Raw genomic sequence first — 19069 nt, forward strand, 5'->3', positions numbered from 1 at the left:
GTTGGTCACGAATGGAATGAATTTCATTTCAGAAAATAAGAACTTTTGTGCATAATTTCAGTCATACAACCTAAGGCACATTTGACTATTCGACACTCGGAAATTTGCACGCGTCAACAAACACGGAAGTTCATTGAAATGCGTAATTTGTCCATCATTGTTTCTTATATCCACCTCAGGATAAGGTTCCGGAAATGTTGCTTACCCTATGGCTGTCGTACGTCTAACGTTCTCGTACCTTTCGCTGAAGCATGAAGATTGTTTGCACACATATGTGCCAATCTTATTAAAAGCAGACCATTTTCTTCGATACGATACATCTCCGGGTTAAATCTGACAACATCTCAATAGAAACTCGTCAGGCGCGCAGCAAGCCAATTCTTTCGTGCAAGCCCTATAGTGAATGAGTTTAGTTTTACGCCGCACTCAGCAATATTCCAGCTATATGGCGGCGGTCTGTAAATAATCGAGTCTGGACCAGACAATCCACTGATCAATAACATGAGCATCGATCTGCGCAATTGGGAACCGATGACATGTGTCAACCAAGTCAGCGAGCCTGACCACCCGATCCCGTTAGTCGCCTCTTACGACAAGCATGGGTTACTGAACGACAATATTCTCACCCGGACCTTCACGGGTCGCAAGCCCTATAGGTTGGAAAGTTTTATATCTAGATAGTATTTAGGGCTTGCCCAACCTCTTTAGCAACAATCATGCGTGAGCTCGGGCTTTTTTTTTATGTAATGGTTGCTACGCCCCTGCTCATGTCTTCTGAATGATGCGCGACTTTGGACTGCTCTGTCTATTAATTCCATCTTTTCGGGTTTTACAAATTCGAACACCCACACATCTTCCCTTGACCATATTTCCCTTTTTTGGTGTAGATGCCGCAACGCACACAAACAACTGTATGTTTTAGTAGATTTTCGAGACACAAATTATCAGAAATGCTTGTTTGAATGTTTCACCCAGCCGTAACGAGAATTTGGAAGCCTGAGCGCTGATTGGAAAGTTCACATGACGAGGCGATGTCCTCATGCTGATCTTCACGCTGATTTTGATTGTATGCGTTCATTCTGCGTGTATTTCTGATCACGACACGGGATGGCCTCCATTTTATTTGTATGTATTCAACAAAATATTTCTTTACTGATCACCTTCAAACAATCCATTTATTTTCACAATTTACAGAACAGTTTTTACTGGGTATTGAATTATCAATTATTTGCATATTTCTTAGCAAGCTATTCATTAAAAATCTAACCTCTCTTGAAATCAAATAGATGCTGAATTCTTGTAAACGACCGCGATGTGTTAAACCAAATTCCCTCACTCACTGTTGCAGGTGCATTCCGATTTACCATGTGGCGGTTTACGGAATGGGTGGAGATTATTATAGACGACCACCTGCCGATGCTTGACCACGCCCACTTCTTCTGTAAGGTCATCGGTGCCCCGTCCGAATACTGGGGAGCTCTGGCGGAGAAGGCCTATGCCAAGTGAGGATGTGGTGTTGTCGACATTTCGTTATTTCATGGTTTCCATAAACTATGCCATGAATGAACAACAGCTGAATATGGCATGTGCAGATATCATATGATGTTCGTTAAAACGAAGAAAGCCTTGAATGTTTTATAAGACAACGTGGTGTTGAGGGTTTGCTTTGACCAAGTCCAATATAAAGATAGAGAGACAAACATAATGACAATGGTATGAAACAACAATTGATATCGATGCCCTTTGACCCTCACCTCACAACAGCTTCTCCCTCGTATACGTCCAAGTCAAAAGGAATTCGTAAATCTACTCATCATTATAAGAAAGTTGGGACTTTTTCGTACCCTGAGCTTTACAAACTCCGTTGCAGGTGTAAGAAGACGTTCCAGGCCATTGAGTATGGCAACATGCTGGACGCACTCACCGACCTGACCGGCTGCGTCTGTGAGTACTACACACCCGACGTGAACCCAGCCGACAACCTCTTCCACATCATGTACAAGTCCAGCATCAATAGGTCCATGATGGTGTGCTGGCGGAACGACAAGAGGCTCACTTCCACTGGCTTTGATTTAGAGGAAAGTCAGAAAGTGAGAAAAAAACGAGTTAATATTTTACATTTCCCCCGTATAATAATAGAATGGTGTATTATGTGGTTAAGGTGTTACACAATTAAGCGTGAATCCAGGTAACAGATGATTCATATCCACAAACCCCCGTTCGGGTACAGTGACAGCCATGCGGTAGGCCTTCCTGGATTTTTACATCAAAGTAGCAGAGTTGGATAGATGACTGGAGGTGAGGTGAAATGGGGTTTAACGTCGTTCTTAAGATTATTTCGCTAAAATGACGACGTACATGCGTGTGTATGTGCGGCTGCTGGTACTAGCACAGACTTAAGCTGATTTTATAGTGCTAGCTCACTGAAATACCAGGCCGCACTTAAGCATGAATACCCCAATCAGACACATTATACTGACCCCGAGCCGACCAGTCCTTGTTATACCCATTAATGCCGAGCGCCAGGTACAACAAGTACCAACGTCTTTTGGTATGTCGCGGCCGGGGATCGAACCCGCGACCTTCCGCTCTCCTTGCGGCCGCTCTAACCACTACAACACGGAGGCGGTCATAGATGACTAGAACGGTCACTAGACAGTTGGATAGATGACTAGAACATGCACTAGACAGTTGGATAGTTTACTAGAGCGGTCAGTATACAGTTAGAGAGATGACACATAACCACTTTAATTGTTACTGTTTCTGTCTCCAAATACCAATGCACAGAGTTATGTTGCACTGAAAGGAAAGGAACACAAGTTAGCTTGTATGATGGTGGTTTTGTTTCTAGTTATGTACGCGATGTAACGTAGTGATAGAACATGTACGATGTCAGTGTCCCTTGCAGGCGGACAACGACTACGACGAACATACGACGGAGGAACGGCATTTCCTGCATCTCATCACAGCCACGACAAAGGTAGGCACATGTATGTGGTCTCCCTGGACGTGTTCTTGGTCGATTTTTTTTCATCAATGGCCACAGGGTATCTGGTCGTATAATCCTGGGTTCGAACCTATATTTTCCCTGAGTATGGGTATTATTTCCTTTTTATCATCCAAAACGGGCTCCCACAGTAGATATCGCTTTTGTGAGATCAAGTGGTATCTACATTGTAGATATCGCAACAATTGAACTGTCATAATGCTATTACCTCACAATGCTTTGACATCACTTAGGACACAGCTGACAATGCTATGAAGTCACGAAGTTGATGACCTCACAATGCTATGATGTCATAAAGCTGATGACGTCACAATGCTATGACCTCACTAAGATCACTGCTAATGGCAGTTTTGTGTTAAGATAAATTCATTCTTTTACTGACAACTAATGAAGAATGATTTTGGATGATAAATACAGTGTCACCTTTGTGTCTTCTGATATCCAATATCGGTAAGCCTCGGATATTCGTAACTTAAATCAACTTGTTTTGATATATTTGATATCAGAAGACACTTGGGTGAGATTCTCTATTTAGCACCATATCTGTGGTGATAGAATTTAGCAAAGTGGGGATTCCGATCTGAAATAATAAGTCTGTTTTATAGATCTATAGTTTGTGTATAAAGCTCATTCCAGATAGTGCATAAGGTGAAGACTATAGCTTGGAATGGTAGCAAAGATACATAGACAAGAAGGTACAGAAATAGTCCATAAAGGGGCAGAAAAATATGAGAAATTGTGCTCAAAAGTAGCGAAAATAGTGCATAAAGAAAACAGCCGATCAGGTAGCGAGTGAAGTGCTTGTATGTAGAGAACACGTTGGATAAGCGATAGCAAAAAGGTAATGTTGTAAACCAGGGTCTATGATACTCACTGCATTCGGTATTTATTCCAGTTCCCCAGTACAGACGGACGTCTGATCGAGATGCTCCGACTCCGGTGCCCGTTTCCGAAGGAGCCCAAATGGCATGGAAAGTACTCCGATAAGTGAGTACCCAACATAATGTTTCATAGAATGGGTAGTGTTGCAGTCTCTTAATGGTTTGTGACATTGTTATAGGACTCTATGATATTGTGTTAACTCCGCAGTTAATGTAACAATTATTATGACCAGCACCTCTCCCGTCCATATTTGTGATAAATTTCGGTGACCTCTATTTTTCGTTGTTTTCATGCTCGATGTCCTGATAAGCAAAGTACACGCCTTAAGGTTACGATGACACATTTTCTCAACCAGAGTCACTGAGTCAGACCGCCTGAACCATTTGACTGTCTCTAACAACCATCATATCAGTTGGTTGAGGACCTATTCTAACCTGAAATCTGCACGGGGTACATGGCCAAATCTTGGACTCCCTGGAGGTTCCATGGACAGAAATGATCCACGGCTTGTTAACAGATGAGGGCCTAATGATTACTATGTGAGACCTAGATGATTGTGTGAAACTGGCCCAGACGGCGTGAATCCTCCTAGTCTGTCTCGCAGTCCTACTGAACCGCATTATTTTCCCTAATGTTAAAGCGATAAATGAAGCAAATTTAGATTTCCTCAGGTTCTGAATCTCCTATCACACTGGGGCTCCTTTTCAATTTAAATGGGATTATTTGATACTATCAAACTTATATATTTACGCGAATCTTTGCCCATACAGTTACCTGCTGGTTTATCCGGTCTCTGCAGTGTATCGCCCCCTGCTATATATGTATACAACTGTCTCACCCAACTCTGTACATTAACCTGCAACGCAATAGATACTTTTGATACTGCGTACGGCATTATCACTCATTATCCTTTACATATATGTATATACTTCCAGTGACTTCAACTCCTGGAATACCGTAACGGCAGAGTTCAAGGACAAGTATCGACCATTGTCCCGGAAGGAGGAAGATGAATACTGGTTAAGTATGGACGACTTCCGGTGTAATTTCGGAGGGCTTGTAATAATCAGCAGCACTGAAGCATTCAATTACGAAGGACTCACTGTCGATAGAAACTATTCTCTTGACAACGACTTTCCTTTAGGTAAAGATCGGAATAAGTTTTTGTTTGGCAATCAAACCCGTCCTTTGCTCAACTTTGAAAGGACGTCCTCACCCTGTGAACATGGAATTAAGATGTTTTGTGACTCCCGACCAAATGCCGGCAAAATGAAGCTTGTGAAAAAATCTTCCTTTGTGAATAACTGTAGCGTGGATATGGACATAACAGGTGCCGACAGGACTGTTGTTCTTGACTGTACAAAGGAGCGGCTAAAAGCAGACGATAAAAGAAAAATGACAGAGAAACATGCAAGACCAGTTCCTAAGGGGCCACCTCAAGTGAAAGAAAGAAAAGTGAGCCAGCCCCTGGATCAGCATGGAGTTACATCGCCAACTGCCAGTAGCAGACGACAGTCCAATCCCTGGATGTGCAAGTCCCAAACCTCGGTCCCCGTAGATGGAGACAAGAGGCAGAAGCGGGCAAGCAGTTTCTTGACTCAGAGTGAACCCTACAGCTCATCTGAAATCTCGCTCCACATACGAACTACTCTCTCAGTGGATGACAATGGTCGGCCTCAGAGTGCCCCGTTGCCACGCAACCACTCAACTGGATCGCTAAGTTCACTGACGCAGATAAACTTTTTAGCAACAAAAGCCGACTTTTTCAGAGCTCATGGAAGGTGGCGGAATATCTTGGAGTACAAGGACAAGTGGTCAAGTAGGTACTGTTTACCTGTCACTTGAGTTATAGTGTTAAAGTATTTAGTCCTGATTATTTGTGGAAACAAACTCCACTGGGCGTTATTTGGAAATATGTCTTACTCCAAGAGTAGAAAACACAACTCTCGTAATTTTCATGAAAACTAAGTGTTTGTTTGTTGCCAAGAAATATAGTTGCCCAACCATATCCATGGGGGGCATGTTGAGAATGGAATCTGGACAAGACAATCCAGTGATCAGTGTCAACAGTCGTTGTCGACAAAGTCACCAAGCGAGATCACCGACCAAGTAAAGTGTGCGCTGTCAGCGTATACCTTAATTTGTACGATGTTTTACGTATATGTACACGGCCTTTCTTGCCGAACATCACAAAATAAGGAAACATGATCTGACGCTATCGTCAATTAATGGCAATCATTTTCACTTTGCTCCTTATATTCTGATCTCTCTTTTACGTGTATTTGTTGGTTAACGCCACACTCAGCAATATACCAGATATGTCAACTGGTCTCCACAACACAAGCCAGTGACTGACACCGTTATCATCCAACATGACATATGATGGCATACAATCACCGAAGCCACCTAGCCAGACCACTGATTCATTAAGTCGTCTCTTACTTGATGTTTGATTGGCATTTTAGAAGATGCTATTTGATGAACTTAAAGAATTTTCTGGGTTTCATCTTCTCTTTATTGTTTGGTACAACGTTTCAGGGCTTGTTCTGGCCCCATCATCAGGTAGAACTAAAGAACAGTAACTGTATAACCCCTGCTATATATGTATACAACTGACTGGTCTTGGGGCCTACCTGATGATGGGGCCAGAACAACCCCTGAAACGTAGTACCAAACTATAAAAAGAAGTTGAAACCCAGAAAATTCTTTGTTCGTCTCTTACTAGTAAATGGATCCTGTGGCCAGGTTCCATGACGTGACATAAACACGTCTATTATATCCTGTCTCACTGTCCGTGAAGATCCGGATTAGAGTTGGTCTTCAGGAACCAGTGCTTGGGGCGACTAACGGGTGGCCAGGCCAACTATCTGTTGCTTGACATCAAATCCCTGTTTAGTGTAGTCGAGGCTCATGATCTGGTTTGTCTGGTGCAGAACCATTTACAGACGCCGCCGTGTACCTGAGTGCGGCTCGTAAACAAACGACTTTCATCTCGCCCTTCATCTTCTACGGTATTTTATCTCGATTCTGGACACTAGTTGATTCTAGTTTGATAGTTTTTTATTTTAGGCCTAAAAAAATGTTGAATTCTGGTGCCGACCCTATTTTTAAAGCGGTATGAATAAAATAAGCTGTCAGATACCATTGTTTTTTTCCCGGCACCGACAGACATCGGTCATTCTGATAGGGAAACTCGACATGATGGCCGCAGGTTTGATTAAATAAACAATTACACATTGATTAATGTGTTATTAGTTTGTACTTGACGTCTAAAAGAAATATGTAAAAAAAGAAAATTCCTACCTACCCTAAATTTTATAGACGTGTAATCGGAACCACAACAATTTTTTTTTTATTTGGCCTTACTAGCATGGATACGTAACCATGTAACCAATAACCAAAAATATAATTTTGGTAAGTAACGACACGTTCTACTCTGTACATCAGGAAACCGGAAAGGCCTATCCAGGTCCAGCATCGAAGCTCACTCCAAAAGTCCTCGGATCCTGTTCCACGTGTCACGCGCAGATGTATCAGATGACATCATATCACCCAGCATGCAAAGCAAACGTCACGTGCTCATATCAGTCCTCCAAGATTATCGTCATGGTCCCTCCACTGCTAACAGTCTCCTAGTACCAGTTGGCTTTTGTATTTACAAGGTAAGATGTTCGACATTTTGTTTCGGATTTGGCTAGATCAATAACGATAAGATAATGTAGCAGGGTGATTTGAAGACTTCTATTTTTTTGTTTTCAGACCAAGAATCCCGATCGAGATGAAAAACGACACATTTCAAAACTTCAGCTAATAGGAGAGGTTGAAGGAAAACCGGAAATGCGGGAAGTGAATGCACGCTTTGACCTCGAACCCGGAAGTTATTTCATCGTTCCCTATTACGTTACACAGGTGCACGAGGGAGAATACCTGATCCGTATATTGACAGAGGGAGACCCCCCAAGCGGCAAAGCGGCGTGGTGAGAACTAGGTGTTGTGTTGTTTGGAGTGTTTGGTTTAGAGCCGCTGAGGGGAGTATCGCAGTTATACCAGTTGTTAGGTGATGTAGAACAGAATCAAGAAGTGACGCAAGTCTAAGACTTCTACTTGTTACAGACGGCCGTCAATAGCTGTAATATTGCTGCCTGCGGCGTTAAACAACGAACAAGCAAAACAAAATGTTACACCTACTACAAGTAAATACATGCTTGTTAATGAATAGATACATATTGTTTTTTTATGTCTTTTCAGTATAATATCGTGAAGACAAGATGAGTTGATATCCGCGTGCTTTAAGTACAGATATCTGCAACAACTTCGAAGACGTCGTTCAGGATGAGCGTTGTTGCAACTGCACCAATCGCATGAAGTTATGTATATACGATAACACAACAGAGAGCAACTGATGCTGGCAATGGAGTTGAGATATGTTTCTGAATGACAACAGTATGGTATTCATGACCACGACTGGCAGAATCCAACAGAAAACATGACACTGTGACACGCCATTGTAAGCAACTCATTCCAGCAGCACAAATATTGAAGCGCACATAAAATATGGCAGTGCCTTACACTTGGGTGGGCTCAGTGAAGCATCAGGTAATTCATGCCATGTGTTTGTAAGATGGGACGTTACAGTCAGATCACAGCTACATTTGATCGTAAGATTGGACACTTACAGTGAGATCAATCTTATCTGCGTACAACCACAATGAGATCGTCCGTTGCCCGTGTTTGGAAGGCCTGTGTTTACCAGTCACCCGTACTTCTCCCCAAAGGCGACCGACAAATACCGCCAAAGACTTTGCAGAGAAAGAAACAGAGACTTTATATCATTTACATACCTTTTAATATAACCCGAATACACAGAATCAACGTTTTATGTCATAATTTACAATTCATTGAATCACAATTACATTGACACATTATGTAACAAGTTTGCTGTTTTATTACCGCATTCGCCTATGTGTTTGTTTCCGTCCGCACTACCAGGAATGATGCCCACAGAGACACTCCAACACAGTGCGCTTCACCGTGCTTTATAATATATACCACTTGTACCCGCAGGTCCGACCTAGCGCACATAGTGCCATCTGTCATTGATATGTTAATGTAATAAACTGTTAACACAACATGAGGACCTGTATTTTTTGTAATGTTTATATTGAAACTGATCCCGTAGAGATACCAAAGCGAACACACATATTTTCCGTTATTCCTGATGTTAATGAACATTCCAACCAAATATTATGTCGCTCAGAAGTTATGAAATTATAACCAATTGTCGTAGATCCGTGGTCGCGATGCACCAGTGTACTTTTAAGTGTGAACGGGGGGCCAGCTAACTATATCATTGGCTGTCATGTCAGGGTTCAAGTCAACAGCTGGGACTGTGAAAATAGCAAATTCTTTATGTCTCCTCTTTTTTCGTGGGAATATTTCTGAAATCGGTGTAAAATCATTCTCACAAACTCAGTCACGCTATATGATGACGGTTATGAGATGCGGTCATATTTCCCCACCGCCTTGTTGGAGACGATGGGATAGCCCAGTGGTTAAAGCGTCGCTCGCCAAGCTAAAGTCGCGGGTTCGATTCCGTACATGGGTATATTGCTGGAATATTGCTAAAAAGGCGTAAAAGCATACTCGTTCACTCTCTTTCCTTATTGGAGGACTTACTTACATCCATGAGGTGCGAGATTTTGTTTTTACTGATCTCGTCATCTAACTGTTAAATTCCCCAGTGACATGACTGATACTAGTGCAATGACAAAATGGTAAAGTTGTTCTAGGGCATTGAGTACTGGTAACCCCGGTTACAGGTCACAGGTAGCTTGGTACCAAAAACAGGAATATAAGGAACCAATGGCACCGATAATGCACATTTGCTCTAAGGCACTGAGCGCTGATAACCGATGCCTTACTATACCAGTGACAATGTATAATCATTCTAAGACACTGAATACTTGAACCAGCTCTTCGTGGACTCCATCGGGACAAAGAATGCTCTCATCACGTGTTGTTAACGTAAATTCGGAATTCTTTATTCGTAAATATCGATTTATTTGCGTTTGTTTGAACAACAGTGTGACTGTGCACGATAAACATCCTAATGTACGAAAACCTAATGCAGCCACTTTTGTAGCATAAAAAAGAATTCAGCAACATTTCTCGTTGCTTCGATTATTTTGTCGGTGCTTGGAAGTATTTACTCGATATTGCAAATACTGTCTCGTTAGTTCTCGTTCCTTCATGTTTCTTTGAAAAACTTGAAAATTCGAGTATTAAATCGTTCTTACGAGTATTTTCTCGTTACTTCAAATACGTTTTCGTTGCTTTGATTAATCTCGCGAGTATTTTCTGCAAAAAAACTTGACATTTCGAGTATTTACTCGTTGCTTCGAGTGTTTTCTCGTTCCTCTAACGTCCTTTCAAAATCCAGAAGTAACGAGAAAATACTCGAAGCAATGAGTAAATACTTGAAATTTCTAATTTTTGAATGAAACTTGAATCAACGAGAAAATACTTGAAATTTCAAGTTTTGGAAAAAAAACCCTGAATCAATGGGAAAATACTCGAAGCAACGACAAAATGATCGAACTAACGAAAATATAATTGAAGTAACGAGAAAATACTCGAAGTAAGGAGTAAATACTCGAAGCAACGAGAAAATAATCGAAGCATAAAAAATAGTTGAAGCAACGAGAACTTTAGCTGAAAAAATATTTAATGCTACAAAAGTGGCTGCATTAGGGTTTAGTACTGATGATACTTGCTTATGTAGTCCTACTGGCCCAGCGTAAACTGCAGACAACTATATATATAGATAATCAACAGAGAGAGACGCGCACCTGCTGGCATCCTTCCGACAACTCACACATGTGCAGGTAGAACTTACTGGTATACATGGCCAACAAACAAAAGAAAGTCATTCTATTTTTAATGTCGTGATCAGTGGGGCCTGGGTAATCACTTAGAGAAATAACGCTCAAAGGTCATAGCGTGAAGCCTGAGGGTCGGGTAATAAGGCTAACATCTAGTCTCTAAAGTGTTTCTTGTTTCTTGTTTTACGCCGCACCCAGCAATATTCCAGCACTGGACCAGACTTGAGCTATGAAGACGAGTGCCACAGCAGCTGAATCATGCCCAGACCTTGCAGGAACGTGGGCAAGTACTAGCTGATGATTTCTAGGTGGACTACTCGGACAGGTTCTCCTGGTTTTAAGGCTATGTTTTATCACAACCTTTCTAGATGGTCACACGCGTCGTTGACTGAAGAAGAAAGAAGAAGAAGAAAAATAATTTAATCAAGGGTCTAGCGATATATTTCATTTTCGTTCGATGATTCATAAGATAATCGCCCGGCCATCTTGAGCCTATTAGACCCCAATCACAATTGGTACACAATTAAAAGCACTATAAGAGCTAAGATAAGACATTTAAAATATATAATTGTTAAACATTTACATTAAAATATCATGTAAGACATCAAGTTAAACTATCAGTGGAGGTGGGAGTGTGGAACCGTCTACGCTTGAACATAATTATAATTAGTGCAGCTACGGTATTCGATAACTTATCGCACTGCATAATAAATGTACTTTTATCTGAACTAGATAGTTGGCTAAAATTTGGGTTGATAGCAGAGGCTAGACTAAAAAGTGATACTCTCAGGTCAGAATATAAAGTACAGTCAATAAGAAAGGGTGTCTCGTCTTCAACATTAGAAGAATTACAGTGTTTACATACACGCTGATCTAAGGGAGTTTTGGGTTTCTTAAACCGACCAAGTTCTACTTATAAAGGGAGTGTGCCACATCTAAATTTGGCTAAATAACTCCTATGAGCTCATACTTCTACCGTTCCAACAGTTTTATCAGTATGAGGCTACCTTTGCTCTGTGTGTGCGTGCGTGCACATGCGCGCGCGTGTTTGATGGATTGTCATGTTTTATGTTTCCAATAAAAACTTTTCGTCGTCGTCTATATTTCACCTGTACGATAGCAGTATGATACACATCTATTTTTCATAACGATGTACACATTTCTTCCCATGGGGGATTCAGTTTGCGAAGTTTCAAGTTTCTAATTTGGTTGAATATACATACGTGAAACATTCACCTCACATCATTCACTAGTGAAAAATTCAAAGTATATTTTACACAACAGTTGACATAATAACATTTCTTGTTGATTCACAGAGATTATGATCCTTGCCCTGTGAAGGATACCCATGCTCTTCCTGCCAGGCGTCAGACCGCCTCCGTGGTGTAGTGGTTAGAGCGTCCGCCCTGAGTGCGGAAGGTCGCGGGTTCGATCCCCGACCGCGTCATACCAAAAGACAACGTTAAAATATGGTACTTGTTGGTCCCTGCCTGGAGCTCGGCATTAATGGGTACAACAAGGACTGGTCGGCTCGGAGTCAGTATAATGTGTCTGAGTGGGGTATTCATCCTTCACTGCGGCATGGTATCTCAGTGGGCTAGCACTATAAAACCAGCTTCAGTCTGGGCTAGTACGAGCAGCCGCACATACACATACATACACGCATGCACGTCGTCATATGAGCGAAATATTCTCAAGCACGACGTTAAACCCAATTCCACCACCTCCTGCCAGGCGTCAACCCGTCAACCCGCTTTAATTCTATAGCGTACACGTGATGGCAGGGTAAAGCCTTTGTAAACTCGGTGACGCCTTCGACAACATCATCACTTTCGTCTATTCCTGAAAACTGAAACATGTCGAAAACAGCGTAAAACCGCTCGGACACAGCTCAAAACCGTGTTTTGAACACGTTAGACGTTATAGTCATCCTGTGTCAAGTATATATCTTTTGTCTTAAGATAAATATCCAAACACCGTTTAAACCATTTCAAATTACATGACGCCAAATAGCCGTTCAATTAAAACACATTCATCAGCTATAGAAAGTCCGTGCTAAATAGGTGACAGGCGGCGTGTCTTTCAAATTGAAATTTCCGTGTCGAATGGCTATAAGATATTCTTCATGGATGATCAAAAATGATTCTTTATATCAGATGTTCATACCAAACATTCATGTGGTATAAATCCAGCCAAGATCTTAGATATATCTCAACGTTTTTTCTCAAGTAATGATCCTGATATTCAAGATCTACAAATAGAATTAAACTTAGATTGGGGTGAAGGTAAATTCATTGACCAATCCTATATGAAAGCATGGATACATGAATGACGAGGAAACATCGATGGTTATTAACACATCAATAGGTGACGGAGGGCACACCTTCCCTTTCCCACACTTAACATTTACGACCAGGCGTTTTCTCTGCTCCATTAGGTATCGAGACACGATGTTACAAAGAGCCGTCCCTACAGGACGATATAACATGCACTGTGTACGTGATATAAGGCTCTGAACAGCTAATCCGTGTCGGCATTGAACAACTATTGCACATGATACACAGGAGTAGTGGGGGTGCCCGTGTATACATCTTGAATGAGTGAGTGAGTTTAGTTTTACGCCGCTTTTAGCAATATCACGGCGGGGGACGCCTGAGAGAGAGAGAGAGAGAGAGAGAGAGAGAGAGAGAGAGAGAGAGAGAGAGAGAGAGAGAGAGAGAGGAGAGAGAGAGAGAGAGAGAGAGAGAGAGAGAGAGAGAGAATAACCCTCAATTAAAGGGATCGTTGACGATTGGATTGTGAAGTCATCCCGTTTGTCATTCAGTGTTATCACTCTGAAACATTAGGCACAAGCCTAAAAGACGAGTCAGTCTCTCTGGTCTCCATTATTTCTACTACAGTAAGCAGTGGAAGTGAATGGTACTTATTAAGATATCTTCAATAGGATCTTGAGTTCACGTGCTCAAAAGTTCAAGTTCACAGTGCCAGAATGTCTGCCAATCCCAGCAGAAATTCGGATTCTTGTGCATAAAGAAACAGATCCACAATCGATGCTCATGGTAATCCAAGTTGATGTCATCAATCAGAATTAAAACATTTCACATAAGGTTCTCTAAGTAAACGCCAGATGACATTTACTTTCACTTTTGACAAACTGTTCTTGACCTCTTAAGACAGGTATGTACCTATATCACCGATCACTACATTTAGTGACAAACGCCCTATGGGTCAAGGAATGAAGTTGGAATACAGTATGAAAGGGGAATGACTATGGAAATGCTACTATTAAATATAACGGTAAGTTAATAAAACGTATCCATATCCAGATGATTTAGTGCAGGTGTTTGACGTATGCGCAGTGACGTTTACCTGTATGTCCGCTTCCGGTCATGAAATGGTGGCCATATTGTCCGTTCTGAGAGATCCATATGTTAAAGGTCATTGGCAAGCCTTTGTCAAGTCATGTCATGTATAAAAACATGAAACGGTTCATTTGAAGAACAAAATCTGGTAGCAAAAAGCACCATTAACTATTCATCAACACTCGCTATGGAAAATGTTGCGTGATGCTAAGAACTGGACAAAATCATTGCAACAACAACAACAACAACAATAATAATAATAATAATAGAAACTAGAAAATACATTTCCTAGAGCTTCAGGGAATCCCATGTCTAAACGACAAAAGGCAATTAAAACTTACTTACTTACTAAAAAGATACTTCTCCAAATTGTCGATTCCCGTAAGACAAAAATAAAGGTTTGGACTGAAAGAAAGAAAAAATGGGAAAAGAAAAATATATTCATCAAACAAAATAAACTTTTTAGAAATAATGAAAAACACTTCTACAGGCAACTTAAAACAAACGGCGATGGTGAGCATGATAAACGGCCTCCCATGGATGCCAATGAAAGGTTCTGGAAACAGTTGTGGTCTGTACCCGGTGACTGTAACCTTGAGGCACCATGGGTCCATGATTATGACCATGCAATGCATGAGAAAGTAACTAGGTCGTTTGTCTGTTACATCTCACCAGATTGCCTGAAAAGTGTCATCAAAAAGTCCAAATCTAATACAGCTCCAGGGCCTGATGGCATTCGAAACCGGTACTGGAAACTGTTCCCCTGTGTCCAAACACCATTACTTCACCGTTTCAATTCTCTTGTGGACACAGGAGATGTTCCTCCATGGTTCTCGAAAGGTCGCACAATACTCCTTCCCAAAAAAGGAGACTTGACTGATCCCAAAAACTTCCGCCCTATCACATGTTTGAATACTCAGTATAAAATCTTCACAGGGTGTTTAACAAGTCTCGTGTCATCTTACTGCTCTTCCAATGATATAATTTACCGAGAGCAGAAAGGGTCGAGAAAGGGATGTTGGAGGTGCAAGGATCAACTTCTTGTACAGAAAATGATTTTGGAAAGGGCTAAAACATATCACCGCAACCTCTCCATGTGCTGGATTGACTACAAAAAAAGCATACGACTCTGTCCCTCATGAATGGATTCTAAAGTCGCTTTGCTGTATTGACCTCCCGGAGCGACTTTTTGATTTACTCAAGTCTTTAATGAGTTGCTGGTCGACTCAACTTGAGATGTACTCGCATGACATTTGGACTCGACAAATGTAATACTCTTCATTTGAAACGTGGCAAGGTAGTTAATGGTGGATCGGTCAAGTTACAGGGGAGAGGAGTTATTGAGCATCTTGTGGAAGATCAGGCCTACACCTATCTTGGAATGCAAGTTCGAGACAAGCTCCAGAATGCCGGAATTCAAGACAAACATCGGGCCGAGGACAAATCTCGCTTAAAGAAAAACTAGAGCTCAGAACTAAATGCTCGAAACAAGGCCAAAGCCACCCATACTTTTGCCGTGCCAGTCCTTTATTATTCCTTTGGAGTAGTTGACTGGACAAAACAAGACATCCAGAGTCTTGACCGCCTGACCAGAAGGATCATGTCTGATAACAGAGCCCACCACCCTCGTTCCTCTCTTAACCGTTTATGTATGCCAATCAATTCTGGAGGTCGGGGTTTGATTAATGTGGAGGCTCTTCATGATAGAATTTTATTGTGCACTTTTGCACATATTTATTTATCGGATGATCCTCTGGTGATGCATGTCAAGACTCATGTTGAAAGCAAGGCATTCCACACCTATTTTAAGCGTGCTAAGGGTTGTTGGACAGAATCTGAAATTTGATGTTGATTTTGTTGATGGCGATGTACTGCTGGACGGTACAACGATGGGAGTAAACCAGGTGAAGTCCTTCACCAAGTCTGCCCAGAGTCGGTCATTTGTGGAGAAGCTTTCTGAGAAACCATTGCATCGTGTGTACATGCAGTGTGTGGAACAGAATAGCAATCCAACCAACTCCTTCGCCTGGATGAAGTCTGCTGGTCTTAAATGTGAAACTGAGGGCTTTCTTTTTGTTGCTCAGGACCAGTCACTTCCCACTCGCAATCGCCTTAACGTGATTCTTAAAGAAAACATTAACATGAAATGCCTACTGTGTAATGAAGTTACAGAGATTGTCCAACACCTTGTCAGTGGATGCCTTTCTTTGGCACAAACAGCATATCTTAAAAGACATGATGGCATGGCTCGTTGCTTTTACTACCGTCTTCGCAATGTCTGTGGCTTTGACTCCAAGGTCCATCCATGGTACGACCCTGAACATGCATGTCCAGGGCGTCATGGAAAATGATGCTTTCAAACTTCTGTGGAACAGGCCCATATACAGCCTCAGAAGAATTCCAGCTAACAAACCTGATCTTGTCCTTTTTGATAAAGCCAATGAATTTATTTATATCATTGAATTTTCTGTTACTTTTTACAGCAAGATTCAGGAAAAGCATACTAAGTATTTCGCCTTTGAAATGTCTCGCTTGCATCCCAAGTACACTGTCGTCAGGCTCCCCATTGTTCTCGGTGCCCTTGGTTTGGTACCTCCTGATCTCTTGGCGCAGATCAGGAGAGTGCCCGGGTTCTCCACCGGGAGCACAGCCCTTCTGACACTCTGGGTAATGCAGAAGGCTGCAGTGTTGGGGAGCCTTCATATTCTCCGGAAAGATCTTGGTGGGTTCGACTAGGCAGTGTTTCCGGGGAGAAGTCCCATTCGCTGTCTGGGCTGCGTGTAGAGGGGGCGAGGGCCCTGAGCTGATGATGTGCCTTACCAGCCTGACTGTGCCAGGATCACCCGAACCCTCTCTGCTGCATACTATCTTTAATCTGTAAAACATAATAATAATAAATGGATATTTCTTATGCACCATAGCCTATCCAGAGCATGCTCAAAACGCTACATATAAAGAGAGTCACTAGAGTTCATCAGGAAGATATGACAGTTCGTCACAATGACCATGAGAATATCTCGCAGTTATAGGTTGTAGACTTTTTTGAAGAGGAAGGTTTTGAGTCCCGATTTGAATGCTTCTAAGGATGAAACATTTTTTATGGGATCAGGAAGACTGTTTCACAGGGTTAATACTGCAGCATTAAATGACCTATGGCGAACGTGTTTGAGATGAACTTGGGGAACTGAGAGAAGATCTTGATTCTGGGAGCGGAGAGAACGGGCAGGCATATATGTTGACAACATCTCAGAGAGGTATGGAGGAGCTAGGCCGTGTCTGCAGCGGAAAACAGAGTGAGGATCTTGAACTGAATTCTGGCTTCAACCGGCAGCCAATGCAGACTCTGGAGGATTGGGGCTATGTGAGACCATTTGGATGTTTTAGTGACAACTCTGGCGGCAGCATTTTGAAGTTTTTGAAGTCTGAAGAGAAGATCATTAGAGATTCCAAACAGTAGGCAATTGCAATAGTCAATCCTGGAGAGAACAAGTGACTGAGTGAGAACTTTAGCTGCATCTGTGGTTACAAGATGGCGGATGTTACCAATAGTGTGGAGATGGTTCAAATGTTGCTCCATGGTGAGACAAGGATCAAGATAAACACCTAGATTTTTTACACTGGATGGAAGTGGGATATCTGAGTTAGCTACTGTGATGTCCATAGAGTTTATCCTTTTCAGACGTTGCGATGTGCCAATCAACATAGCCTCAGTCTTATCATCATTGAGCTTCAGCTCATTTGTCATCATCCATGAACTAATTGCCTTCGTGCACTGACTCACTCTTGATCTGGCTATTTGTACATCGTCTGGTTTGAAGGAATCCATCAATTGGAGGCCGTCTGCAAATGCGTGGTGTTTCACATCAAAGTTATCAATGACCTTCTCCAAGGGTTTTGTGTATAACACAAAGAGAAGCGGCCCAAGGACTGAGCCCTGGGGTACACCACACTCTAGGATCGTTGACTCAGACATGCTTTCAGAGACAAGAACTGACTGACTCCTCGAGCTCAGATAGGAATGGAACCAGGCCAATGCATCCCCTTGTATGTTATAGTCGTCCTGAAGACGGATGAGGGGCTTCTGGTGGTTGACTGTGTCTAACGCCACTGAGAGATCAAGCAAGAGGAGAAGTTACTCATTACCCAAGTCCGCATGGCAGCTAAGGTCATTCAGAATTTGGAGTAAGGCGGTCTCAGTACTGTGCCTAGGACGATAGGCTGATTGGAATCTATTAAGAAAATCATTTGAAGAGAGATAGGATCTGAAACTGACATCAACTGCACGTTCACGGATCTTTGAGAGGAAAGAAAGGTTGGAGATAGGTCTATAATTCTTGAGAGTATTGATATCCAAATTGTCTTTCTTAAGTAATGGCTTTACCACAGATTGCTTGAACACCTCTGGAAAGACACCATTAACTAAGCTCAAGTTGATCAGTTTCGTGATAACTGGCAAACGAGTCTCCAAATAGTCATCAAAGAGACGAGTTGGCATTGGATCGAGAAGACACAATGTCTTTTTTGACCGTTTGATGAGTGCAGCTATCTCACCCTCAGTGAAAGAATCAAAGCTGTCCAGGCAGATCCTATCATCGGGTGGACATGTTGGAGGATCTTGTGTGTCAGGAAATGTTTGGTCAAAGCTTTTCTTGATACTTTCAATTTTACTTGAGAAGTAGGCTGAAACATTGTCTGAAAGTTCCTTGTCACTAGTGGACGATGGTAATGGGGAATCATTCTTCTTGCCAAGTGGAGATCCCATGAATTTGTGAAAGAAGGAAGGATTCTTCACATTGTCAGAGAGTTTCTTAGTACAGTAACTAAATTTGCCTCCTCTAAGAGCCCTAGCACAAGTTCCGCTCAGATTTTTACAACTGACGGTGAATTTCAAGGCAACTATTCCACCATTTCTCTCTGCAGCTCTGCGTTTCCGCTAG

General features: G+C 42.0%; 1 protein-coding gene across 2 annotated transcripts in view; it reads left to right on the top strand.

The window, feature by feature from the left end:
* LOC124270737 (calpain-3-like) overlaps positions 1-9023 on the top strand; it is a 55302-nt gene extending 46279 nt beyond the window's left edge. Inside the window, exons 1-9 of one of the 2 annotated variants that reach the window (XM_046705777.1) lie at positions 689-1125; positions 1349-1502; positions 1871-2090; positions 2909-2980; positions 3903-3994; positions 4825-5708; positions 7337-7551; positions 7649-7866; positions 8138-9023. In XM_046705777.1, coding sequence (XP_046561733.1) covers positions 1366-1502; positions 1871-2090; positions 2909-2980; positions 3903-3994; positions 4825-5708; positions 7337-7551; positions 7649-7866; positions 8138-8150 — 1851 coding nt within the window. In that variant the 5' untranslated portion in view covers positions 689-1125; positions 1349-1365 and the 3' untranslated portion in view covers positions 8151-9023. Of the gene's footprint in view, positions 1-688; positions 1126-1348; positions 1503-1870; positions 2091-2908; positions 2981-3902; positions 3995-4824; positions 5709-7336; positions 7552-7648; positions 7867-8137 lie in introns of those variants that run through there. The other variant, XM_046705776.1, reaches the window with a different exon arrangement.
* The last annotated feature ends 10046 nt before the right edge of the window (positions 9024-19069 follow it).

The sequence above is a fragment of the Haliotis rubra genome, unplaced genomic scaffold (genome assembly GCF_003918875.1).
Source record: "Haliotis rubra isolate DU_JTF1 unplaced genomic scaffold, ASM391887v1 Scf154, whole genome shotgun sequence".
In the NCBI taxonomy this organism is placed as follows: domain Eukaryota; kingdom Metazoa; phylum Mollusca; class Gastropoda; order Lepetellida; family Haliotidae; genus Haliotis; species Haliotis rubra.